General features: G+C 42.5%; 1 protein-coding gene across 1 annotated transcript in view; it reads left to right on the forward strand.

The window, feature by feature from the left end:
• The window catches only part of UBE3C (ubiquitin protein ligase E3C), a 118,998-nt gene that overhangs the window by 27,323 nt on the left and 64,318 nt on the right, over positions 1-27,357 (forward strand). Inside the window, exons 4-11 of the mRNA XM_025859133.2 lie at positions 80-226; positions 4,193-4,308; positions 4,697-4,854; positions 8,988-9,141; positions 9,545-9,765; positions 10,384-10,538; positions 13,803-13,990; positions 24,047-24,133. Coding sequence (XP_025714918.1) covers positions 80-226; positions 4,193-4,308; positions 4,697-4,854; positions 8,988-9,141; positions 9,545-9,765; positions 10,384-10,538; positions 13,803-13,990; positions 24,047-24,133 — 1,226 coding nt within the window. The remainder of the gene's footprint in view (positions 1-79; positions 227-4,192; positions 4,309-4,696; positions 4,855-8,987; positions 9,142-9,544; positions 9,766-10,383; positions 10,539-13,802; positions 13,991-24,046; positions 24,134-27,357) is intronic.

Raw genomic sequence — 27,357 nt, forward strand, 5'->3', positions numbered from 1 at the left:
CCGCAGCCCCCCGGGGCTCCCTGGGCTCGCCGCGGCCGCACCCCCCGGTCACGCCTGCTGTGGTCTGTCTCGCCTCCAGCACGCCGTCCAGAGAAGCGCGTTCGATCGCCGCGCCGCCGCCTCTCAGTCGGGGGGTGCTTTCTCCGTTGCCAGTGGGCCCAACCTTACCCTTTTGGCGAGGCAGCTTCTGTTTTTCTACAAGCAGAGCGAAGACTCCAAGCGTTTGGTGAGTGCTGACTGCGCCTTCACTTGTCCTTGTTGATGTGTTTTGAATGGGGTCACAGAGCCCTCCACGGTGCCTTTGGGAACTGCCCTCGGCCCGCCGCGGTAGGTCACCTCGGTGGTGATGTGCGTTACCTCTTAAAGAGCCAAGTAAACTGTCGGTAGTTCTGTTTTTTGTTTTCTGGGTTTCTTTATGGAAACTTTCAAGTATAAGAAGAAGTAGGGTACTGTATTGACCGGCCCACCACGCGCGCAGTACTCGTGTCCGTAGTCATCAACCCCTGTCGCACCCAGGGCCCTCCAGACCTGTGCCCCCCTTCCGGCGCGGTGACGGGCCTCTGACGCGCTGCTGCGCGGGCCGTCTGTGCGCGCCTGAATCTCTGGCGTCAGGGCCTCGCTGTCAGAGCACCGCCAATAACTGGCACTGTCAGACATAGGCTTCGGACGTCGTCCGCGATGAGGGACGGTTTTGGAAAACACCGGTGGGTGCGCAGATGAACGAACTGTCTAAAAACGCAACCTGTTACTGTGTCCAGTTTCTCAGGAAATACTGAGATTTCTTATGTAATTATTAGGTTAAAAATGTACTTATTCTTAGGAATTCTTCTTTACTTGTAACAGAAATGTCAAATTACATTGAAAGATGGTATAAAATGAAAAGTTTTCCGTACTACAACCATACATACCACAAAGATCCCCATAAGAAACATAAATTCAGGAACAGTTTATTGCTTCTCTGGTGTTTGGCTTTAAAATGAACGCAGCATTCCTTCCTGAGTTGAGCTAGGCTGGAACCTGAGAACTTGCCATAAACTAGGTCCAGTCTAGAGAGGCAGTAAAAGTGGCTTCGTCTGCCCATTCTGGGCTTCCCTTAAGTGTAGCCTCTTTCCAGGCTTTCTCTCTGAAGTTCGTGAAAAAATGAGTCAGAGAAGTACAGTAGCAGATGGTCAGGCTTGCTTCCTGGAACAGGCCATCAACGTCTCCCTGTACTAGAGTCTTTCAGATTGAGACACTGCTGAGGAGCACCCACGTACGGGTGCCTCGGGGTGCCAGTCGTCTGTGTCTCTCCAGAGCACCCCTTTGCTCCGGAGAACTGCTCCTGCCGTGCTCCTGTGTGAGGGCCCGTCTGTGGTCCCCACGCGGCGGCTTCAGCAGAATTCATGCACAGCTTGGGGCTGAATGTACGTTTGCCCCCACGCCTTTAGCAAAGCCAAGCCAAGTGCTCCTGTGCGGATTCTGAAACCAAATAGAATTAAATGTCATCAAACCTGGTTAATAGAACAGAAGTGAACTTGAATGTTTATTCAGTTTGCAAACAAAAATGCAAGAACAACAAATTAATCGTGTGGGGAAAGAGGCCCTCTGCCCCAGTCTCCGTGCTCCCTAATTCCCCCCAGGAATAAGCATGATGCTACTTCTGTGTTTCTCTAAGATGCTTCTTGCAAAGCTAGGTTTATATGGCTGTGTCTTCTGCATTTCCTCCCTTTATTTTTTATTATTATGACTTTAAATTATGGTCTCGGGGCGCCTGGGTGGCTTAGTCGTTAAGCGACTGCCTTCGGCTCAGGTCATGATCCCGGGGTCCTGGGATCGAGCCCCACATCGGGCTCCCGGCTCAGTGGAGAGCCTGCTTCTCCCTCTGCCCCTCCCCCTGCTTGTGTTCCCTCTCTCGCTGTGTCTCTCTCTCTGTCAAATAAATAAAATCTTTAAAAAATTTAAAAAAATAAATTATGGTCTCTGCTAAAATACTGTACTCTGATTATATTTAATTATTCTGGAGTTCATAATTGCCTGACTTTTGTTTAACTTTCTTTGAGCCTCTTGATAAAGTTGCCCTCTACTTTTGACAGTACTGTAAAATGCTTCTCAGTATAATTGTCCATGATCAAAGATATCAGCTAGTCTGATGCTCTGTTTCCCTGGAGCTAATCTTCTTGGATTCCAGGAAATTCTTGTGTCATTACCTTGGGAAAATCAGTTGCTTTGCTTCAGTTTTAGATCCTGCCTCCTGATGCCATTATCTTTTTGCTTTCTTGGTTTACTCCCTCATTTTATTGATACATATCCTCAGTTGACTTCCCAAGAAAGAATGAATGTTTTTAAAACTTTACTCATCTGCATTTAGTAAATAGTAACAAAAAGTTAGGCAAAGTAAGTATTTAATGTAGTGTTTAATGTACAACTTTTTGGATGTTATTGGTACATTTGTCAAGGTTGTGAAATATATTATCAAAACACAGTCCAGGATTGCCTGGGTGGCTCAGTCACTTAAGCGTCTCACTCTTGGTTTCGGCTCAGGTTGTGATCTCAGGATGGTGAGATCAAGCCCCACGTCGGGCTCCACGCTCAGCACAGAGTCCACTTGAGATTCTTTCCCTCTCCCGCTCTGCTCCTCCGCTAGAGCTCCCTCTTCTCTCTCTCAAATAAATAAAATCTTCAAAACACAGTCCAGAGAATGTTTAAGTAAAGTATCACTACTGCTTTGAGGGTTTTTTTTTTAATCTCATAAGCAAATTGAAACATAATTACTTGGTTTATATATTGACAGCCTTATTCTTGAAGTTCCTACAGTTGCCCTTTAGATTTTTATAATGTTTAGTTACTGTACAGGCTATTTTTATTTGTTAAGATAGCAGGCAATTTAGAATGAACTATATGTCAGGTAGTACAGAGAGTATTATATCCTGTTGGTTCCTGAGAAAATATGGACGAGATAGCTCCAAACACCTGAAGAAGAAAGCTTGTGTGTAGGCAAATTTGTATTTGGAATGGGTCACAGAGTTATCTCCACCTAACTTAGGTCTATTGTAATTGGTTTTATAAAACACTTTTGCATTAGCATTTTTTTAAATTTTTTATTGTTATGTTAATCACCATATATTACATCATTAGTTTTTGGTGCAGTGTTCCATGATTCATTGTTTGTTCATAACACCCAGTGCTCCATGCAGAACGTGCCCTCCTCAATACCCATCACCAGGCCAACCTATCCCCCTACCCCGCTCCCAGCATTTTGTCTGATAACATTTTATATGAAGAAGTGCTCCTGTCAGATAACAGGCAAAGAAAGAATGTGGCACATTTGTAAGTAGCCCCATTTAAGAAGCTGTCTTAATTTTAACTGGTTTCAAATGGGTCTTACAAAACGAACAAGTAACAGTTTTACAAGAATATAGTACAGAAAGTAGAAGAACTTCCTTGTTAAGTATTGAGTTTTCAAAATCACTTATGGTAGCTACGTCCATAGCAGATAGGCCTCCTGGGTGCAGGTTAGAAATCTTACTCAGCATTTGCTGAATGCACTGCCCAGTTGTTGTGTCCAGGAGAATGGGGAGTTCTCCTCACCCTGGCACATCCTTGACTTTTTTCCAACTCTACTGAGGGGTGGTTGGCAAAATTTTAAGATATTTAAAGGGTACACCGTGATGATTTGATATATGTAAGCATTATGAAGGGATCTGTGCAGTCTCTTGTCACCTCACATACTACGTACCTGAGCTTTTACTGGGCACAGTGGGGCTGTATGATCGCGTTTCCTACCAAAATTTCATGGAGTTCGGGAAGGGGAGTATCCCAGCAGAAAGGATGCTGGAGACGCAGAGGCAAAGGTAAAGCGAACAGATACCCTTGTATATACCTTGGCATCAGTGCTGTATTTCTCATGTGTTTTTATGATGGATTGCTGATTTTTGCAAATGAGCTGTTTTATTTCAGATTTAGATGAGTTTTAAGTGTACTTTGTTCTAGTGATAAATTTAGTGACTTAGCTTAATATTGATGTGCTATTTTAAGATAGAAAATCAAAGACGTGTGGTATATACTACAAAATAAAACCTAACTTAGAGGATTTACTTTTTATCATGCTTTGATTAAGTATCTACTTACCACTTAAGGAAATTTGGATTGTTATGTACTGTAAACAGTGAGCTTTTTCTGGATTGAGAGTGATGTGCATGTTTTGATGTTTCAGATATGGATGTATCAGAACTTAATTAAACACAGCTCCCTGTTTGTCCAGCAGTTGGATGGATCTGAGCGACTTACATGTTTATTTCAAATAAAGAGGTTGATGAGCCTCTGTTGCAGGTAAATCCCATCGAGTCAGCAACTTCTCACAGGTGTGGAAAGTCTTGAGGAGCTCTTTGAAGGAGTTAAGCACTTTTAGCGAGATAACACTTCTCACAGTACATTTGTGCTCTCTGATTTTCCTCGTCTGTTTTTCCCTCTGTGATTGGCATTTCTCATCTGTACAAACCGGTATCAGCATGCTGTTGGGCACGTAGTAAGTACTCCAAAGGAAGTGTGAAGTTATTGTCCTGTCTGTCCTCGAGTCATGCCTGTTTTCAGAGACCTCTGGTACTAGAACAGAGTGGCTCAAACACCGTAGTGAAGGAGAGTCATTTGCGGGAGTTTGGGATGACATTTGCCATCCAGTAAGTATGTGAATACTTTTTGTTTTGGTTTGTTTTTACAGGTTATTGCAAAACTGTAATGATGACAGTTTGAATGTTGCACTTCCAATGAGGATGCTTGAGGTGTTTTCATCTGAGAATACTTATTTGCCTGTTTTACAAGACGCTAGCTATGTGGTGTCCATCATTGAACAGATTTTGCACTACATGATTCAGAATGGTAGGTAGCAGATGGGGTTGGGGCTGTGCGTAGGCAGGCTGCTCTGTACACACGCTCTAAACACCAAGAGTGACTGTGACAGGGCACTACTGAGGGGAGCACCTGCTGGAGGCACGAGTGCTGACGTTTGTCCTCAGCTCTCCCCGCCCTAAACATCTGGAAATGTGGTCCACTCTAAATTTTCCTGTTGCTTGAAAACGAAGCAAATGCATGCTTCCAGAAACTGTTGTGGGTGCTTCGCGTACGCGTATCTGCAGCAGCCGGTCCTCACGTCGCTGAGCCAGCGGCCGTGTCCCCGTGGGAGGGGCAGTAAGTAGTGCTGCAGGTGCGAGAGACAAGTCAGCGGGATAGCCGGTCTCAGTCGGAAGTAATCTCAGTCCTCACGGCAGTTCAGCAGAGCAGGGAAGAGCCTGACTCGGGGTTTTCTTTCTGCCTGGGTGTCAAAGCTCTTACGTGTTGGCCCTCTTCCGATAAGGTAAAATCTAGACCCGAAATTCCTCGGAGGACACGTTAGTGACTATGAAATACACAGGATTTCTAAAACTTTTATGATGAGTTAAGCTGTGTAAAACAAAAATTTAAAAATTTGGCGCCTGGGTGGCTCCGTCGTTGGGCGTCTGCCTTCGGCTCAGGTCATGGTCCCAGGGTCCTGGGATCGAGCCCCGCGTCGGGCTCCCTGCTCCGCGGGAAGCCTGCTTCTCCCTCTCCCACTCCCCCTGCTTGTGCTCCCTCTCTCGCTGTCTCTCTCTGTCATAAATAAATAAAATCTTTAAAAATAAAAATAAAAATCTGACTCCCAGTAATCTCACAGCTAGGAAGTCGAACACTTCAGGGCTTGGACTTCAGAAGTATTAGCATTAAAAAATAGGTATGTTATTTGTTATAAGAGGGGCTATAGGTGATTCTGGAAGGCAGGAGTCACTGGTAAAACCATAAATAAGTTTCCTTTTGTTTTCCAGAGGTGACAGACTAATGTAGGCTAAACCTAGCTAATTTAATCCTCAATACTAAAACTGTAAAAATTAAATTCGTATACATCTCAGGCTTAGCTTTTGGCTTAGATTTAAAAAAAAAAGGGGGTGGGTAGGCCTGGGTGGCTCAGTCGGTTAAGCGTCTGCCTTGGGCTCAGGTCATGTTCCCAGGATCCTGGGATCGAGCCCCACATCGGGCTCCCTGCTCAGCGGGGCGTCTGCTTCTCTGCCCCTCACATCACTGTGCTTTCTCTCTCTTTCTCTAATAAATAAATAAAATCTTAAAAAAAAAAAAAGGAAACCTATTTAGTTTGTTGAAAAATTAGGGAGTCAACTAAAAGTAGATTGAAATTCGTGGGATTTGATCTTTTAAAAAACAAAGTAACGATAATTAGAAATCATCCTTTATCAATTGATGCATTATTGTGTATATTGATTTAAGGCTGAGCAATCATGAGAATTTTTACTTTTCTTGTTTTCTAAAAGTGTAAAGAACGTAACTGAGAAATGCATTATTTTGAAATGTGTCTAGAAGTAGAGTGTCACAATCTTGCGGTGAAACTGCCGCTTCTGGCATCTTCTGTGGGGACACGCAGTGATGCCATCAGGTGATGCCACAGCTCCATGCGGTGCTCAGGGCTCCCCACGACAAGTGTGGCCCCCGTTTGTCCCCTGCACCGTTGCTGTTGACTCTACTCCCTGTGCTGTACTTTCATCTCCGTGACTTACTGATTTCACTGGAAGTTTGTTCCTCTTAATTCCATTCATCTGTTTCTCCCTGGCATTAGGAGTCTAAAATTTGGCAGTGTTTACTAATTACAGTTTGTATGATTATACAATATGTGCTGTGACTTAACATGAAGCTTTTAACAAATGCAGCAGAACTTCATACTCTAGTCATGCTGTCAGGTAGTCTGTTCAGTACATACAGGGATTGATGTTGACATATTAATGGTATCATCTTTTTTTAAGATTTTATTTATTTATTTGACATAGAGCACAAGCAGGGGGAGTGGCAGGCAGGGGTGAAGCAGGTTCCCCGATGAGCAGGGAGCCCGATGCGGGACTCGATCCCAGGACCTTGAGATCATGACCCGAGCTGAGGGCAGATGCTTAACAGAATGAGCCACACAGGCGCCCCATAATATTTTTAAAATTTTCTTGATGTGGTGTTTTTTAAAATTCTTAATGTATTCCCTGTGCTGTGCTTTTTTTTTTTTTTTTTCCCCTTAATCTCCGTGACTTACTGATTTTGTGGCTGGAGGTTTGCAGCTCTTCATCCCCTTCATCTGTGTCACCCACTTCCATCTTCTCAGTCTCACAGCAGAAGAGCTTTCAGGCGTCTCTGTTGAGTTTCACTAGTGATCAAAATACATGAGTTTGGAGTTGGAGTTACATAGTCGTGTAAAGACAGAGCACCGAGTAGTCAGGGCTTAGTGGTCATGCCTCAGGTACAGATTGTGGAGTCTGTCTGATCAGATGGGGGGCCCCAGTTGTGGGGCGCTGATTGGCTCGGTAGGGGTGGAAGCTGGCCCAGGCTGCTTGAAAGGATTCACCTGAGGCCGAACAAAGGGCATAGAAATGAGCAGAGGCTGGGGGGCCTGTTTGTAAACGGAGAAGGTGAGGATGTCTGGCGACATAGGGAATTTTCTCCCTTTTTGGTAACCGTGCCTGGTTGTAAGGAGCCCATTGGTCCGTTAGGGCCTATGGCTAGTTCAAGGTGGGTTGCCTGATGGGCCTGTCTGTGTTCCGCCAGGGCCTCGTGCTCTGATCAAGTTTCCATGGCTCAAGCCTGTTGCCTAAAAGCGGCCTCTTCATAAATTTGTGTAGGACTGTTTTCAGAAAGTAAACCAAATGGATTGTGTTTTTAATGTGCACTACCAAATGTGTCTGGACAAACTACACCTGAAGATTGTTCTTGGGTGGCTCAGTCGTTGGGCGTCTGCCTTCGGCTCAGGTCATGATCCCAGGGTCCTGGGATGGAGCCCCACGTCGGGCTCCCTGCTCCGCAGGAAGCCTGCTTCTCCCTCTCCCTCTGCCCCTGCTTCTCCCTCTCCCACTCCCCCTGCTTGTGTTCCTTCTCTCGCTGTGTCTCTCTCTGTCAAATAAATAAATAAAATCTTTAAAAAGGTGGGGGGCAAATATATTTAAAAAGCTGTAGGATTTGGATCATTGGTGATGCCAGAGTTGATGTTTACTGCACACCCTGCAATCCCATCAAAAGTGTAGTAAGGTCATAAAAGTTGTTGCTTCAGCTTGAATTCCCTGGTGCCCATATTTTGGTCTCCAAAGCCATCATTTCCTCTAAAAGGATGAAAAGGCTGGTGGTGCCAGATCCTGGCTCCAGGTCAGGAGGTGAGGACAGGTGAGTCTGGAGATGCTCTTCATGAGCAGTGGAGCTCAGGGGCCTGCCCACAGCCTACCCCATTGCCCAAAGACAGGACAGTGTGAGAATTAATTAGGATAACCACTGCAGTAAATTGAAATATGTCTAAGTCCTGAGTTCAACATGCTTTTTAAAAACCACAAAACTAGTTAAGTACTTGGAGGATGCTTAAGAGGCAAATGAAGCCCTCACAATGTATGGGCCTTACTTAGATCCTGATTCAAGCAAACCAGTTAAGTAAAATATAGCAAGAGAGAGTTGGGCACTTGAACACTGACTAGATGCTTGTGATAGCAAGGAATTCTTAATTTAATTTAGCTGTCATAATGGTATTTTTAAGAAAAGTAAAGTCCTTTGATGACACACTGAAATCATCATATTTTAGATTTGCTTCCCAGTGAATGGAGGAGTGGGTGGTGGGTACATGGAGTATATATACCATCTCAGGCTACTTATGTATTTAACTTTTCCTTAATAAAAAAGGTCAAGGGGCTCCCAGCTGGCTTAGTCGGTAGAGCATGTGACTCTTGATCTCAGGGTCGGGAGCTCAAGCCCCACGTTGGGTGTAGAGATTACTTTAAAAAATTAATAAACTTAAAAAAGGGGGGCCATTGTCTTTTTAACTAGTAACATTTAACAAAAAAGGAAAGTTGAAGAAGAATTAACTTAAATTTGGAGCCATGGAGATTTATAAAAAGCATTTAAAAATTGACACATTTTTTTTCCCTCATGATGAAGGTACCAAATTTTAAATATGTGTTTTTCCTTTCTTTTAGGGTATTATAGATCTCTCTATTTGTTAATTAACAGCAAGCTTCCATCAAGTATTGAATATTCTGATTTATCTCGAGTTCCTATAGCAAACATTTTGCTAGAGAATGTTCTGAAACCATTGCACTTTACTTACAACTCCTGTCCAGAAGGTGCAAGGTGAGAATGGGATAATTTACTGATTTTGTAAGTTCACAGGTTCTGTATCTGACAATAACTTTTACATGGATGCTATTTTACATAAAGACTTCAAAGTCAAATTTTTACTTTATTAATGTGACTTAGTTTAAAGAAAAGTTTTACTATTTCTGTTTGGCCTGTACCCTAATATAAATTTATAATTCTGATGGTCTGGTTATTTTCCTGTCTTCTGTTGAAAGATATAAAAACATGGTAGAGTTTCCTTAATAGGGAATACACAGAATCAGTTAATTTCAAGGCAGTTTAGTTGATATTGAATGCTTAGCTTCAATTAATTTAGAAAAGAATATTTTGTAAGTTAATTTTAATCAGTGATTTTATGAACAATATGTTTCGATAAAAGCTTCCATTTTTCTTTCAGGCAGCAAGTTTTTAGCGCCTTCACTGAGGAGTTGTTGGCAGCACCTTTTACAGATCAGATTTTTCATTTCATCATTCCAGCCTTAGCGGATGCACACACTGTTTTCCCTTACGAGCCCTTCCTGAGTGCACTGTTGTTACTGGAGAGCAGGTGCTCCAAGACAAGCAGTGGGGCACCATGGCTCTTCTTCTTTGTCTTAACTGTTGGCGAGCATTACCTGGGTATGAGATAAAAGACATGCTTTACTTGAACTCATATATACATAGTACTGGCAGATAGAAGTCATAAGAGAAGGAAATCCAGTGGCAGGTGTATGTTGTCAAGGTGGCCCCTGGGGGTGGGGTGGATTCCTTGTAAGAGTGTATTTGCTGAAGGTCTGTGTCCTAGACAGTGGGGAAAGTTTCTAAGCACACACAAAAGTCCCTATTCAGCGACGCCTGTCTGGCTCCATCGGTGGAGTATGTGACGCTTGATCTCCGGGTTGTGAGTTTGAGCCCCACCATGGGTGTAGAGATTACTTAAAAAAAAAAAAAAAAAGGCCTGATTCAGGTACGTGTTACAAGGCCACACAGATTAAGAAGAATTTTAAAGTTGAATGGGAGAACCGCGAGTGCAGGGTTGTCATCCCCGTTTACGCCGAGCTTCTAACGTGCGCCTGTTCTAGGATTACAGCCTCTCTCTCTGATGTGTTTTCATACATCTGTACATGAGTTATTAGAATTTTGATAATAAGTTGTGGTCAGAAATGTCTCTCTGAATATAAGAAAAATGATACCTGAGTTTTCTAGTTTCTGTTTGAGCATTTCTAATGAAATACTACAACTGACTGTTTTACAAAGGGACCCTCTCTGAGGAAGGACTGCTGGTGTATTTAAGGGTACTCCAGACCTTTCTCTCTCAGCTACCAGTTTCAGCTGCCGGCACGAGCTGTCAAGATTCGGCCAGTGACTCGGAAGATGAGGGTGAAGCAGCAGACAAGCAGCCAAGCGCTCCGGTAAGCTCCAGGGGGGCCTGGGGGTCAGCGAACGAATTACACTGCGTGTCACTCTGTCTGATTTTGAAGTCACTTTTAACTTTGTGTCCTTCCTTATTTTTAGCTATATAAGTGATACATGAAAGCGTTCTTGTTGTAAAGCATTCAGACTGCAGATGAAGTCCCCTCCCTTCCTCAGCCACCCTGTTCTTTCCAGAGATGACCATCCTGGCGACTGGGGATTGGGATGTCCTTCCACACCTTCTCCTGCCCATCCATAGAAGTATATGTGGGGGTACATAGTTAGGTGGGTTTTTTATGCAGAGTAGGCCATGCTGTATATTAATTTGTTACTTGGGAAATTTTCCCAGAAGTGAAATTGTTGAGTTAAAAGGCTCATAAGTTTCTAGTTCTCAGGAAGCGCATTTACTGTGTGCCACGCATTTGTTCTGTTTTTAAGAATTTTTTATAGCAACTTTATTGAGATATACTTTACCATAAAATTCGCCCTTTTAAAGTGATGTACAGTTGAGTGATTTCTCAGTATATTCGCCTAATTGCAGCCACCATCACTCGGGTAGAGCATTGTCTGCACAGAAACCCGCTCCCATCAGCAGCCACGCCCTCCCCTTCTCCCAGCCTCAAAGGGAAAAAAGGTTTTCTTCCTTACCCTATCTTGTAGACATCAAGTAATGTCTCCTGTTTATTTTTGGCAGTTTTGTGGATGCCAAATGTTAGATTTATTAGAAAATGAATATTGAGTTTATTGTAACGTATAAGCATGATTTGCTATGTATTTTCAAGGAATAAAAAGCTTTGCAGTATACTTTGCATTATACACATACATAATTTGTGTGTCTTCAGTGACATATCTGCTGATTTTTCTCTTAATTACACAATTGAAATAACTTGATATAAGGCTGACATGGGTTTAAATATTTTTTTGTTAGGAAATTTCCCACTGATTAATACTAAGTCCAATCCCAGGAAAAATACACAGCAGAGTGGCTCAGGTTTTCCAGGGGACGTAAATCTTTAGGATCTTGTGAAGTGAAAGGATGTGTTAGTACTGTGCCTTCTGATACAAATAGCTTCATTAGCAGAGATGAAAAAAGTCATAACAATAAGAAAAAACAGATGAGTCATTGCCCCTTACAGCTAGGGGGAGGGCCAGTTACAAAGGGGCAAAACTGAATGTTTTGGTGGAAGCTGGAAGTCTTGCATCTGTCAGAATTCAGAACTGCACATAAAAATGTGAATTTTTTATGTGGTAAAAAAAAAAATGGGATTCTGTAGATGGAATGTAGATAAAACTTTTGTTTTTAGAAGACACTTTTTTAATGCTTAACCTTCTGGAGAAGCTGTGAAATTATAATGTTTATACACAATATAATCTGTGTCCACGTGAAATGAGGCTCTGGGCTGCGTCTGCTGGAGAAGGAAGGTTAGGAAGTCCCTTCTCACTGTGGACACAAACAGGAGAGCAGAATGTGAGACACGGGAAACCAAAGAATGCCCAGGCTCACTTGCTTGCGGTTACACTGCTCAGAACATACAAAAAGTGCGACTTGCCTCCCTCTCTGATGTTATTTTTTTCTTCCCCTTCCCCTGTGTTCATCTGTTTGGTTTCTTACATTCCACGTATGAGTGAAGTCCTATGACATAAGAGGCTCTTAATTCTAGGAAACCTACCGAGAGGGTTGCTGGCGGGAGGGAGGAGGGGGCTGGGGTAACTGGGGGATGGGCACGAAGGAGGGCATGTGCTGGAATGAGCCCTGGGTGTTGTTTAAGACTGATGAATCACTGACCTCTCCCCCAGAAACTAATAATACACCATAGGTTAACTAAATTGAGTTTAAATTAAAAAAAAATTTTTTTTAAAGCCCCTAAGACTATTGGAGAATATGGCTTAGAACTTTTATTTTGAAGTTTCTAAATGTAAGCCTTTGAAGTGTGAGCCATTGCATGGGCTAGGCATCCCATAAAGTCATTAAAATTTTTTTTGACAAACTGCAAAAAAAAAAAAAAAAGTGCAGCTTAATTTTCTTACTTATATTTTTGGGAAATTTTACTCCACTTTCTTTTTCTTAATATACAAGGGTTTCAAGGTCTCTGTTACTAGAATTATATGACGTGGTACTTTTGTTTCTCTTTTTCATTTTTTTCTCTTCATTTTTCCCTTGCATTGTTTATCCTCTCTCCCTTCTTGTCCACATTTGGGTTCAGAACCAGTGACCCAGTAGTAGGCCAGGTACTCAACAGGTTTGACTCAAAATCTTTTCTTTATTTTTCGGTCAGATCTTTTGATGGCTGCTTATATATGGCCTTTTATTTCCTATGGGAATTATGTAGACTTTAATTTGATTGAATGAGATTTTCCAGAGTCAAATTTCACTGTTTATAAACTCTTAGGTTTCTATATAATCAGTTTAGTTATTGTTTGTGTATAATTTATTTTAAATATGTACACTACAAAAATAGTACCAATGTAGTCTTTTCCTAACTCCTTTTATTAGGTGCATCTTATTTACAGATTCGAGTTTGACAGATAGAATTTATTACTTTTATCTAAAGCAATGTTTTGATAGATTATTATAAGTTACATAAATTATATCCATTTAAGTTTCCAAACAATGTAGTCAGCAATACCCAGTGTTGTGTATATATATTCATATTTATATATACTTAGATATATACATACATATATGAGAAAAGTACGTATCTTTGGTTAATACCCCAAATAGGTAAATGCTTAGTGTCTTAGTTCAGGTTTTATTCGGTGAATCAGATCTTTAGAGAAATTAAGATAAATATATCTCATTTGTTTTTCTAAAAATAAATTATTTAATATTTTTGCTTAAACTGTAATCTCCCAAATAATTTAAAATGGAAATTCTGCTAGATGGTAATATATTCCCACCCATGTATGCTTAGTACGATGGTGTCTAAAGATATGAAATTAATTTTTCTTAAAATGTCAATACTGAAATATTGTCACATCAGTAGGCAACAACTGAGTATTTACAGTCCCTGTGGTGTTAATGCTGGATAAAATTGGTGCCTAATATAGGTAGTGACTGTGGAGCTCTAGAGATTTTCGTATTACTTTAATGGATGCATTTGGAGAGATATTGATTTGTCCATTGTGATGTGGGTAACTTTTAGATAATGCCTACGTTTTATTTTCCATTGAAGTAAGATCACATTTCATGTGTGTGTGTGGTGTAGAGGGTCATTTGTAATAAAACGTCATTAACTCAGAGCAATTTATGTGGTGTGTTTTAGGAGGATGGTAGGCTCTCAGTACCATACATAACAGAGGAGTGTCTGAAGAAGTTGGACACGAAGCAGCAGACCAACACCCTGTTAAACCTGGTGTGGAGGGACTCAGCCAGCGAGGAGGCCTTTACTCTGATGGCATCGATCGGCCACACGCTTATGGTGCAGCATCGGATGGTGGTGCCCAAAGTCAGGCAAGTGTTGTTGGGCACTCCGTGAACAATGCAGTGTGCCTCCCCCCTGTGCTTTTTTCCGGCTTCCTCTGTAGCAGTTTTAGCTGCCGCTTTCTGATAGAATATGATAGAGGATATTCAACTGTTCAAGCACTTCATGGAGAATGAAAGTTGGTTTTTCTTTTCTAAACCGACTGATACTGTTTGAATCCATTTTCCTGGCCTGTCATGTATTAAATGAAATAAACTCATTTTTCTAGAGTATCTTGGAAATGAGAGTGGAGTTTAGTCCTAGCCACCTTTTGAAACACTGGACTCATGCCTGGGTTATAGAACCAATATGTTACGTATCTCTTAGGCTTTCCCACAGCACTCTTTTTATCGGATCGCCCTCGACAGTTTACTCTAGCACTCTGAAATTTTTGCCTTTCAGAACTTTGGAATAAGCTTTTGAAAGGGACAAAACAAAACATACAAGTTAGAATATGGCTTATTTGTATTGAAGTAAGTAAGTGTGACCATAATGTTGAACTATTTTTGAATAGTTTAGTGGTTTCTTGAGAATTGGACAAATACTTAACAGGGTATGGTGCAAAGATACGTAGTGGTTCTAGGAGGAATGAAGGGGCTGATGTTATATAGGCATCGTGCTGAAAGGCACTGTCTCTTGATGTCCTATGTTATGTCAGATGATTTATGTTACCCCAAAGAGTCCTCTTGTTTTTATAAAATGCTGTCCTGTAACATGAAAAGAGCTGTTTCTTTTGGTTAGGAAAGCATTCTTTGAACCGAACTGTATGCAGAGAACACATCACCAGCTGAAACCACCTTGTAAACACTAATGCAGCCCACTAATCAGGTGCTATCTTAGCGCCCTGGTGTTTATTACTGTTGGAGGAAGTAAGATGTCAGTGGAACTGTGATCCCTCGATTAGGTAATTAGCTCTCTGTAGGCTAATTGCATTAGGGCAGGATGTGAGATCTCAGGATCATAGCAGCTCAGCGAGGAAACTTGCTTTTATTGTAGCACAAAGTCCATCCCTTTGGATAGTAATTACTGGAGTTAAACGCATCACTGCCCTGGGCTGGGGTTCACTAGTGAACTGTTTCCAAAAGGTGTTTAATGGGTAAAGGAGCTTTATATGGAACCTTGATTTTATGAGTACTGCATCTATTTCCTCTAAGAAACTACTCCAGGAATTTTATTTATGGTTTAAATATATTAGGTTTTAAGTATCTAGAATGTTTTTCATAGCTCATGAAAGCAGGTACTCTTTAACTGTGGTTGATTCTCACTGCTTTCAAGTTTGTTTTTGTTTTGTTTTTTTAAGGTATTTAAAAGATGATTAATAAATTCCAGGGCTGACAACTCGCTATCGGTGCCTCCGGGCTCATACAAATCCCTCTTACTTTCATGGTTGGGATTTGCAATTTTAATTATTATTATTTCTTCTTTTTCTTCTTCTTCTTCTTCCTCTTCAGATTTATTTATTTATTTTAGTGGGGGGAGAGGCAGAGGAAGCGTGAGAATCTTATGCAGGCTTCACACTGAGTGCAGAGCCCGGCTCGACTGGGGGCTTCAATCCCAGGACCCTGAGATCATGACCCGAGCCAAAATCAAGAGTCAGATGCTCAACTGACTGAGCCACCCAGGTGCCCCTGCAATTTTGATTTCTGTTTAACATTGATTGTCAGGATGTATAAAGGAACATGGAGACCCTTTTTATATTGATATGGAAAGAGTTCCAAGATAACATGTTTAAGTGAAAAATGGGAAGTTACAGTACAATGTGAATAATACCCTACTGGTGGAAAAAGTAGGAATGTATATTTGTATTGGCATAAGAAATCTTGGACACATACACAGAAAATTCATAGACCTGATTATTCACATGTCTGGCTGTGCTGGGGAGGTCAAGAGTAGAGGAGGGTGTGGACTTCTCACTGTATTTTTTCTTAATGATTTTTATTTATTTATTAGAGAACGCGTGAGTTGGGGGGAGGGGCAGGGAGCCTGAAGCAGGGCTTGACCCCAGGACCCTGGGATTATGACCTGAGCTGAAGTCAGATGCTGCTCAACTGACTGAGCCACCCAGGTGCCCTTCGGTGCATGTTTTTTGATATGGTTTTGAGTTTCAAATCATGTGAATTACTTAAATTTTAAAAAATTAAGTAATAAATGAGCTGCCAGCTCCTTTAATTTTTTTTCCCTAAAGATTTTATTTATTTATTTGACAGCTAGAAAAAGTACAAGCAGGGGGAGAGGGAGAAGCAGACTCCCCGCTGAGCAGGGAGCCCGATGCGGGGCTCGATCCCAGGACCCCGGGATCATGACCGGAGCCGAAGGCAGATGCTTAACCAACTAAGCCACTCAGGCGCCCCAGCCAGCTCCTTTTTTTTTTTTTTTTAGATTTTATTTATTTGAGAGAGAGAGAATGAGAGAGAGCGAGCATGAGAGGGGGGAGGGTCAGAGGGAGAAGCAGACTCCCCGCCGAGCAGGGAGCCCGATGCGGGACTCGATCCCTGGACTCCAGGATCATGACCTGAGCCGAAGGCAGTCGCTTAACCGACTGAGCCACCCAGGTGCCCCAGCCAGCTCCTTTTATGAGAGAAAATTTGTAGATCCTGCCATTGGGACTCTGAATAAATACTTGGATATAAATTTATTTTTTCCTTAAGAAAATCTATTCACTATTTTTACTATGAATAAATGCTACATGGTTGTATTGCGAGATGGAAAACAAGAAGGCAGTGTCCCAGTATCCAGAGAACTAAACCCAGAAAGGTGGGCACTTACGTGGCGTTGTGAGGGCGGCCGCTGGGCCGTGCTAGGCTTTAACCCCGACTGACTTAGAATGCGAGTTGGCAGGCGGTAGGTCAGTGTGTCATCGATGGATTTGTGCTGTTCACAAGTGTTACAGGTAGAGCTGAGGACTGCCCCTCTGTTTGCCCTGCCTCTGGTCACGCCTCACCCTGCTCTGCTGGAGGGGGCACACCCACAGGCCCCCCTAGCCCCCCCAGCAAGCCTGGCCCTCCGTGGCCATCTGCGTGGTTGCCCTTCCTCTTCCCAAACCTCCTTCCCCTGTGACCTTTGCGGGTGCCGTTCTCATGAATTTCCCTTTGCTGCGGGGCTTCTCTTTTTGTTTCCTCCATGGGCTCTTCTTTGTCTCTGTGTTTCAGTGTTTCCTCAACTTGTTCGACTTCTTTTCCCTTCAGTTTCTTTGTTTTTTTTCTACTCAGTTAATTATCTGGGTGATAGAAGTGGCTTCAACCACTTTCTGGAGCTCCAGACTCCTATTTAGCTGTTCAACAGGGGCTGTCCTCAGACCCCTTCCATATTGCCTAAGATTGAGTTCAGCATCTCTCCCCAAAACCTGGGGGTTATGCTGGGGGGGCCAGTAGCAAAATGTGCCTACTTTATTGTAAATTAATTACAGTTAAATGGAAGTACAAACCCAGTTCCTCGGCCACACAGCTCGCCACATTTCAAGCACATAGTGGCCAGCGTGTGGCTGGTCAGTGGCCACCGTGTTAGACGGCACAGACCATTCCCAGCACCACAGAAGTTCTGTTGGACGGAGTTGCTATAGAGTTTAGGCTTAGACTCGTTCCTTTCTCGGTGATTGCACACGTGCGTCCAGTCATGGTGACGTGTGAGTGCTATGTTCTTGTGCTCTGTTTTGCCAAAACTGAATTGTCCAAAACGTAAGCCTGTTAATCTCCTACTTAGACATCTGCCAGTGCATCCCCTTTGCTTTCAGGAAAAAATTCACACTCCGTAGTTGATCAGTTTGTTGTGTATCCTTCACTTACCGAGTGTGTGGTTACCTCTCTGCCCCAGCCGTGCTTGCGCTGACTTTCTGCCTTCCCCTCTTGCCGCTGCTGGGTTCTGTCCAAGACGCATCTTCCCCCCTCGTCTGACCTTTATTGGGTCGGTTGTCTGCTGGATTCACGCTGTGGTCACCATGTGTCAGAGGCCTCACAGAGTCACCGACATCTCACCTGTAATTCCCAACCTGCAGGGATGCTTGCACTGTATGGCAGGCACTCCCGTTAGTGCTGATGTCAGGAGTGGGGCTTCGAGTGCGGGCACTACACGGACGTGTTCTCGGCACTCAGCTCTGCTGCTGCACGGACTTCTAAAACCTTGGAAATGGAATTTTAAAAGATAGTGTTCTAGGAATCACAGAGGTTGCTATTATAATTTGCCAGTGGTTTTCTTGAAGATACATCCAATCACAAGGCCTCACAGATCAGTTTTATTGCAACAAAACCTAATAGAATGAGCCAACTTAATTGTATTTTATGTTTTGAATCGTGGTTTAGATAATCCTGTGCCGGCAAGCACATGGCTGTTGTCCTGTTTTCTGGGCGCTGTCACGTGCATGTGGTAATGGACGTTCTTTAGCTCTGGTTCACAAGTTCGTGTCTGTAATAATTTGAGATAGTGTGAGTATGCACAGGACTTCAGTGGGGAAAAATAGGAATTTGTGTTTTGTTTTTTATTGCAGATTATACTGCTTATGTTTTTGTAAACAAATTTTTATAATTTCTTTTGAAACTATTGAGCCTGGATACTTACATAGAGAAATTTACTTTTTGCATGTAATTTCATGCTTGCTTTTATTATCAATGATATTTTCAGTATAATCGATACATTTAATTTGCTTTTGATTCATGTTAGAATATTCTATGATAGAGGCCAAGTAAGATTTGTGAGCTTTTAAGCATTTCAATATATAATGATTTTATTATTAAATCTATTTTGAAGTCATATATAGATTATAAACTAATTGATAATCATTGTTAGACCCATCAAATTAGTAAGTGGTCTTGATTTGGTCAGACTTAGCAATAAGTGATTTTTGAAACTTGCTGAGAATTTTCTAAACATTTATGAGTGATTCACAGGAAGCACAAGTCAACTTGGAAAAAGCACGCATGCAGCCTGTATTGATCTTCTTACATGTACTTTTTAAGAGTAGTATTAAGAAATAGTAAGGAAAGCATCCAACATAATGATTCATTTTAGTGAAACTGTAGTATGAGGGAAAGTTCCGTTTTCAAGTCTGTTCACTCTTAAATAAAAGCAGTTGTCAGGAGAAAGGGCACCGTCTGTGTGACCTGGTTGTGCTTTGAGCACTGGAACGTTGACTGAACAGAGCTGTGTCTGGGGCTTCTCTTTGTAGTTTTCAGTGGTCTGTGAAGAGAAATTCTTTGGCAAGTTGCCTGAAACTGAAATGTCTTAAAATTTTTGTAATGATAAAGGAAATTTAGAATGTATTTTTAATCTTATCTCAGAGGTGAAATGTTATATGTGTGTTTTAATATTGCTTTTGTCAAACAAGTGATACTTTCAGCAGGAAAACAGAGTACTAGGTCTCTGCTTGTGTGCTACAAGAGAGGCATGGTCTTTGTGGTAAACAGGACCAAACTAGTCCTGTTTCTTTTACCTGGGACACCTTCCGGTGTCTGAGAACACCTCTCCTTCCTGCATGTGCGCTGTACCCTCCACTCTGTTCTCTCTAATGACTTAAAGAGTCCCTGCGGACAGCTGACCCGAATTTATGACTCGGGTTGGAAAGGTCGCCCTTTACTAAGTAACTCATAGGGTTATCTCAGCTAAATAAAACTTAGTGGGTAATTCTTTTTTTTTTTTTTTAAAGATTTTATTTATTTATTTGAGAGAAAGAATGAGAGAGAGAGAGAGAGCACATGAGAGGGGAGAGGGTCAGAGGGAGAAGCAGACTCCCTGCTGAGCAGGGAGCCCGATGCGGGACTCGATCCCGGGACTCCAGGATCATGACCTGAGCCGAAGGCGGTGGCTTAACCAACTGAGCCACCCAGGCGCCCCTTAGTGGGTAATTCTTAATATATTCCAGTATACATAAAGAACGGATTACTTCTTTACCTTTTAGCAATAAAGCTCCAAACTAAATAACCTTCAGTAATTTATAAAAATGTTTAATAATTTGTTTTCCTTTTGCCTGTTGAAGGATTGAAATACAATTGTTTCAAAGTTAGCTTGAAATACAACTTTTGAAATATGTAGCCCTGAAAATGGTGTTTCAGAAATATATATACATATATATTTCTGTGGAAAGATGGTAATTATAATCTTAAGGAGAAAACTGTTATAAGAGAGTATACTGGAAGGACCCATTTCTGCTTACGTGTATCCACATAGTATCTAGGGGATTTATCTCTGGGCATTAAGTTTGGTTATTTCTGGGGAGATGGATGAAATGTTGCTAATGCTCTTAGACTGTATTGTTGTGTTGCTCTTAAGAAAAAAGAGCGTCGTGATCCCGAGGTCCTGGGATCGAGCCCCACATCGGGCTCCCTGCTCCGCGGGAAGCCTGCTTCTCCCTCTCCCACTCCCCTGCTTGTGTTCCCCCTCTCACTGTATCTCCCTCTTTCTCTGTCGAATAAATAAATAAAAATCTTCAAAAAAATTTTAAAAAGAAAAAAAAGAGCAAAGGAGACATACATTGAAAATACGTAATTTCTAAAAAAGGTGGGGGGGGCTCCTGGGTGGCTCAGTCAGTTAAGCATCTGCCTTCGGCTCAGGTCATGATCCCAGGGTCCTGGGATCGAGCCCCGCGTCAGGCTCCCTGCTCCACGGGAAGCCTGCTTCTCCCTCTCCCACTCCCCCTGCTTGTGTTCCTGCTCTCGCTATTTCTTTCTGTCAAATAAATAAATAAAATCTTTAAAAAAATGTAATTTCTCAGATTTCTTAGGTGCTTTTACTATTTATATATAACATAATTTTAAGAAATCTTATTGCTGTCAGTAAAACTATACTAGATAATTCATTTTTTTAAAAAGAACTCAGTTTCTTGGGGCGCCTGGGTGACTCAGATGGTTAAGCATCTGCCTTTGACTCAGGCCATGAGCCCAGGGTCCTGGGATCGAGCCCCACATTGGGCTCCTGGCTCAGCGGGGAGTCTGCTTGTCCCTCTCCCTCCGCCTCTCCCCCTCCTCATGCTCTCTCTCTCTCTCCGTATCTCTGTGTCTGAAATGAATAAATAAAATCTTTAAAAAATAAAAATAAAAGAACTCAGTTTCTTGATGGAACAGAAATAAGGCAAGCAAATACTACCTTCTAAATTCTTTTGTTTTTTCAGGAGTGGGGCTTAGGATGTGTGTTTTACCTGTGGTTGTTTGGACATCCTTCATAGTATATAAAGGTCCATAAAGGCAGGAAAGTCAGATTTAACATTCTCTACGTGTTGGGTGTCGCCAGCATTTTAAGTATTCAGAGATGGGCTCATAGTCCTGTCTTCCAGTACAGCTCAGGTGCACAACAGGGGAGTCTTTTTGTTTTGGGAAGTGGAAAGTTTAGGTGGGAATTTGCTTAGACATTAATGACAGAGATTCAGCATGTTGGAGAACATGGTGTTTACATTTCTCTAACTACTTTTGAGACTCACCCAGCTGAGCTTTCTTAAGAATGAGGGTGGTGTTGTTACCAGTTTGTGCCAGCACGACTTGTGACAGACCCAACCCCCTCCTAGAATCATCATTATGTCTGAGCTGCAGCCCTTCCACATCCTGAGAACACAGATCGCTTGTGGCCTCAGTGGCATTGCAGAGCGGGTGGACGGAGTGACATAAGAGACTCTTCGTAGCCGAGGTTTCAGGATTCCCAGTCAACTCCACGCATTCTTTCCTGCTCTCGCTGGTTTGTAAATGACTGTGCTTTTATGGCCATTTGGACTTCTCAGAATGCACTGCCCTAAAATGAGATTGGATTTTTTAAAACCAGTCCTCCATAATCCCTGTTGTGTACTCAGAAAATGCCAATACTGGGGCACCTCGCTGGCTCAGTTAAGCATCTGCCTTCAGCTCGGGTCATGGTCCCAGGGTCCTGGGATCGAGCCCCACATCAGGCTCCCTGCTCTGCGGGGAGGCCTGCTTCTCCCTCTCCCACTCCCCCTGCTTGTGTTCCCTTTCTCGCTGTGTCTCTCTCTGTCAAATAAATAAATAAAATCTTCTAAAAAAAAATGCCAGTACTGAAGAATATATCTGATATTTTGGATTGAATGTAGGAAAATACTTAACCAGTTTTGAGAGATTTGTATTGATAAATGACTCACTATCTAAACTGTTCATTTAAATTAATACATTCCGTGTAAAATGTAGTCTGTTACAAATACCATATATTCCATTCACTATAAGAGTTACAGTAACTATGACAATTACATGCAAGGAGAGCTGGGGATGCACACTGCAGAGTGTTTTTAGTGAGACCATCCGGTTGTTGTTGATGGCCATTTCTTAAGAGAAGTAGAAGTGGTCTCAGGAGTTCCCAGGGGCCAGTGGCTGCACCACTGAGGAGACAGAAGAGCCCTCTGGGACTCGGGAGCCTATGCTTGTTCTCGCCACAAGCTGGCTTTACACCTTGGGGGTAGAAGTCAGGCCCTGAGCTCTTCCACCGTGAAAATCAGCGACTCAGTATTAGCTCCAGCATCCCACAGAAAGTATATGATTTGCAGATATTTAAAACATGGGATTCTGTCCTCACGGCATTTTTATCTGCACGTTTTCATTCTGGGATCATTCCTAACACACCCTCTACTTGCACTGACAATGTTTATATCCTCTGGTTCTGCTCACCTAAACCCCCTGTTTCTGCTCTCCTGCTTTCTCGTTTCTTCTAAGGTGATTCTAGAGTAAGGTGACACTCCTTTCTCAAAGCCAAGTTTTCCTACTATCCTAAACTTTTTTTACTGTGGTGTAGTCTCATAAGTTTGAAATTTAATTTTTGACTCGTACACTTTTTTTTAAGATTTTATTTATTTGACACACAGAGAAGGGGAGAGAGAGCACAAGCAATGGGAGCAGCAGGCAGAGGGAGAGGGAGAAGCAGGCTTCCCGCTGAGCAGGGAACCTTACATGGGACTCGATCTCAGGACCCTAAGATCATGACCTGAGCCGAAGGCAGACGCTTAATGGGCTGAGCCACCCAGGCATCCCTTGACTCGTACGCTTCTAAAAATGTTTTATGCAGGGTTTTTTTTTCTGATAACACTGTGATGAGAAAGTATATCCTTTTACAAAAATGCAGTATACCACACAGACTTAAAGTTAAATAAACTTCTGCCTTTTTTTTTTAAGATTTATTTATTTGAGACAGAGAGGGAGAGTGCGGGGGGGGAGGGGCAGAGAGAGAGTCTCAAGCAGACTTCATACTGAGCATGGAGCCCAATCTCACAACCCTGAGATCATGACCCAGGCCGAAACCAAGAGTTGGGAACTCAGCCGACTGCACCACCCAGGTGCCCCTAAACTTCTGCCCTTTATCCACAAAGATTTTTAGTCTTTTTTTTTTTTAAAGATTTTATTTATTTGACAGAGAGACAGCCGGAGAGGAAACACAAGCAGAGGGAGTAGGAGAGGGAGAAGCAGGCTTCCCGCGGAGCAGGGAGCCCGATGCGGGGCTGGATCCCAGGACCCTGGGATCGTGACCCGAGCCGAAGGCAGATGCTTAACTGACTGAGCCACCCAGGCGCCCTGATTCTTAGTCTTTTTAATCGAATTGGTATTATACAGGAGGGCTTTTAAAGACCTTTAAAATGTACTTTTAGATCTGAATTCTATTTGAGATGCTAGTTAAGCATTTAAAAACACATCTTTATGTGTTTGTTTCAAGAATGGTGACTTAAAATTAGTATTTAAAAATTTTTAGATGTATGATTAGTAATATTAGTACCATATAATATTATAGCATATTAATATAACATGTACCCAGAGGGTGAGCAAACTCACCTTGTGCTTTAGAGCAGCCCGTCTCTTTCTCGTGACAGGGACCTCACGTCCCCAGCTCAGGACTGCCGAGCTCTGGAACAGCACACGTGGCCTGATGCCTTCTAGAGCTCCCGGTGCAGGAATGTTTCCCAGTCACACCCACCCCCAGCAAGCAGCCTGGTGCAGGAAGCATGCTATTTGTGGGCTTCATACAGACATTTTCTGAATTATATACTGTCATCAGTTTATAGCTTTCTTGAATTTTGAAGAAATATGTTGAATGAATATCTGCTTATTCTCACTTATTTTTCCCCATTCCCTTTTTAGGCTTCTCTACAGTTTAGCCTTTAATGCCAGGTTTCTGAGACACCTTTGGTTTCTCATCTCTTCTATGACAACACGGATGATCACAGGGTATGTATCACATGGACTTACAAATTGAGCTTATGTACGTGGAAAGTGGCAACCTAATTAAAAATATTCTAAGATGGTATTTTAAAGTACTACTTATTTTATGTAAGAAAAATTCTAGATGGTCTCAATTTCATAAAAAGAAATTAATGCCTAATTTTATAGTTTATCTGTACACATTAAGAGTATGGCTTTATCTGAGAGTAGATTTGTTTGTAATGTCCTCATTTTTTAAAAACCATATGACTTTCCTATGTTTCTGATAGTGAAAACACAGAGTTGAAGCAAATTTAACCTCACTGTAGACATTAAAACATATTAAATGTTGAAGAAACTGGTTTTTGAAACTTTTTATTTATGTAATTTGGTTTTTCTTATATGAATCATTATGTAACTTGAAGTCTGGAATCTTTAATATGCATATTTTAATTGACTGTGAACTGAACAGAAAATTTAATATTCAAACATCCTTCGTGGGGAGCTGACCTAGCCTAGTGCCTCGTTGCATTCTCCTCTTTCAGGAGCCCAAGCTAACTGCCCTCTGCTGTAATAGGAAAAGATGAGTGTGTGACTCCAGTAACCAGAGACTAAACTTCTGAAATACAACTAACTGTATTAGTGATCACAGAGGCCTGCAGTCCAATGAAGGAAAGACACCTCTCGCCCCGTGTCTTCTAGGGCAAGTTTTAGGGCAAGAGTTTGGAAGGGAGTGTCCTTCTGTCTTTGTCTGTCTCCCCCTCTCCCCGCACCCCCTCCCGCTTCCGTCCCTTCAAACCTTTCTTTCCTGACAGGCGGTTGAGGGAATTTCTGGTGCGTGAGGGTGGGGTGTCCAGACTGTGAACACACGCTGATTGGGTCTGTGGCATGTCAGACGGTGGTGTGCAGAAAGGACTCTCACACTGGTGCTTTGTCTCACGGGCGCTCCTCTGCAGCAGGAGCGGGTATTCGGGTCATCTGCCCAAACTCTTCTTCTAATAAAAGGGAATGTCGGTTTATGAGTAGCATCACTTTGAGTGACGTGCTTGGTTTTCCTCATTTAATGTCCACGCCTCCAAAGTGAGTACTGATGCCACAGTGGCTGTGGACACTTACAAAGGGGAAATGAACAGGGGGAGCCAGAGGGGACATGCCTTAACGTCCAGAAAAATCCTTTTACACCCCTTCATTTTCAAATTAAAATGTAAGGTTTTGTGTATGTTTTGTTTGTTTCTCTGGTGCCTTTCAGCCCCTTATGACTATGCCAGCCTTGGCCTATGACAGGTTTGTTTAGTGCAAAAGATCAGGGATCGTTGGGATATAGGAAATTGTCATTGGCCTCAGAGTGTTTCAGCTCAGCAACTCAGACCCTGCCACGGCTCTCCCTGATGATTGCCTATTTGTTTATGGCATTGGTCTCTTGGTAAGGAAATGGAGTCACGGTGTGTGAAAGAAAAATGAGGTATTGTTAATTATATTAAACTATCAGTATTACTTTATAAGTTTGTAAAGTTATACAGAATTTTTTAAACTCATTATTTCTTAAAAACAATTTGAGAATTTGGGTCTCACTTTACTTATTTGATTAAAGTCCCTCAAGAAATGTATGATGGGATATATATTAGGATTGTATTACTACAATGTAAGTTTCTTGAATTTACTATTGGAATAAGATTTCAAATTGAAATGCCTGATTTTTCTGAAACTGGCATTCAGTTAATTAGGAAATAGTTTCATAACAAGACTTACACTGGGACTTGTACGTTCGGGCGAGCACAGAGGTCATCACAGGAGCATGACAAAGTGTGCGTTTCCTTATTGACCCCTGTGACGTGCTGGTGGCGTGGGTTAGAAGCCCAGGGGTGGTGACCTCCCAGGCTCCAGGGTGATTGAGGTGCAGCTGAAGATGCAGGAGCACGTGGACTGCTGGTTCGTCTTTGCTGTTGGACATCCCGTTACCAAAGCTTCTCATGAGCTGGCACGGGGCCTTCTTGTCTTTAACTCTGTGTAGACTGTTTTGACTATGAATTGCCCATTTCTTGTCACATTGACACCAGTAGTAAGTAGTACTTACGGTAGTCTAAGTGGTACTCTTAAAATTCTTTCTCAACAAGAAAGCATTCAGTAGCAATTTCTGTAGGAGAGAAACTCTCGTGGAAAGGGACGTGGTTGCCGCAAACGTAGCGTGGGAGCCGTCCTGCGGAGGCTGTGTCCAGAGGCACGGAGTTACTGTGGTCTCAGGGATGCTCGCGTACCAGCCAACTCTCCGAGTTCTGAAGCAGTGTCTTTTCCATCACAGTAAATTATGGACTTTTTATTTGCTCATAAGTCTTTGAGATTGACTTGTTTTCCGAGGAATATTTGAGTCCATGTTTATGGCGGGAAGAGTGGCCAGCAGAGAATCAAAAATCATAAGCTTCCTTTATGTCTCTCCTGGAGGAGACCACAGGCACACATCTGACCCTCCTGTCATTTAAATGACATTTTCTGTCATTTAAATGAAAATGATTCATTCCTTTTCTTTACCTTATGGGGGTTAAAGAGAAACAATAAACTAAGGCTGAGTAATTGCCTCATCGTGTCTTAGGGAACCCCAGAGTGAGAGTGTTGAACACTGACATGTATGGGCCTAACTGCTGGTGATGGTGGAGTGCCAGGGCTGGCAATGGGTGACAGCAGGAGGCTGGCTTGCCGCTCTTCTCTAACTCGACCTGGACCGTGTCCCCCTGAATAGCATTTGCTCATCACTCTCCTCTATTGTTTGTGTAGTTCTGCGAGGGAACCAAGAGATACAGACCATTTTTACTACTATCAGTGAAACATGACATTAAACTGTTCTTTTTCTGTATGTCAACACAATTTTATTGGGTGACTGGCCTGGTACTAGGCTTGGTGGGGAATAACTCAGGAGGTGGAAGAGGGTTCCTGCCCTCTCAAGAGTTGCCAGTTCAAAGGGAGCCCCCATGCCTCTTTTATCCTAACGTAACGAGCCTTTTTCTGCCATCCCGGCTTTGGCCATGAGGTAGGACAGTTGTACTTTGTCCCTTTTTATATGTCCTCACTGCGTTTTTATTTTGGACAGAACACTTTCATCCATTGCTCCACTCAGCTCGTGTAAGTGCAGGGGCGGCACGCGACAGTAAGGGCACGTTCAGAATCGGGATGCGTAGAAAGATGGTCAGAGTACGTTTCTTCTGCATGACAGCGGAGCTCAGGCTACACATCTGGGTCCCTGACCTCACAGTGCTGTT

Source organism: Callorhinus ursinus, unplaced genomic scaffold (genome assembly GCF_003265705.2).
Source record: "Callorhinus ursinus isolate GAN/ISIS: 27379988/994484 unplaced genomic scaffold, GSC_fseal_2.0 scaffold99, whole genome shotgun sequence".
Taxonomy (NCBI): domain Eukaryota; kingdom Metazoa; phylum Chordata; class Mammalia; order Carnivora; family Otariidae; genus Callorhinus; species Callorhinus ursinus.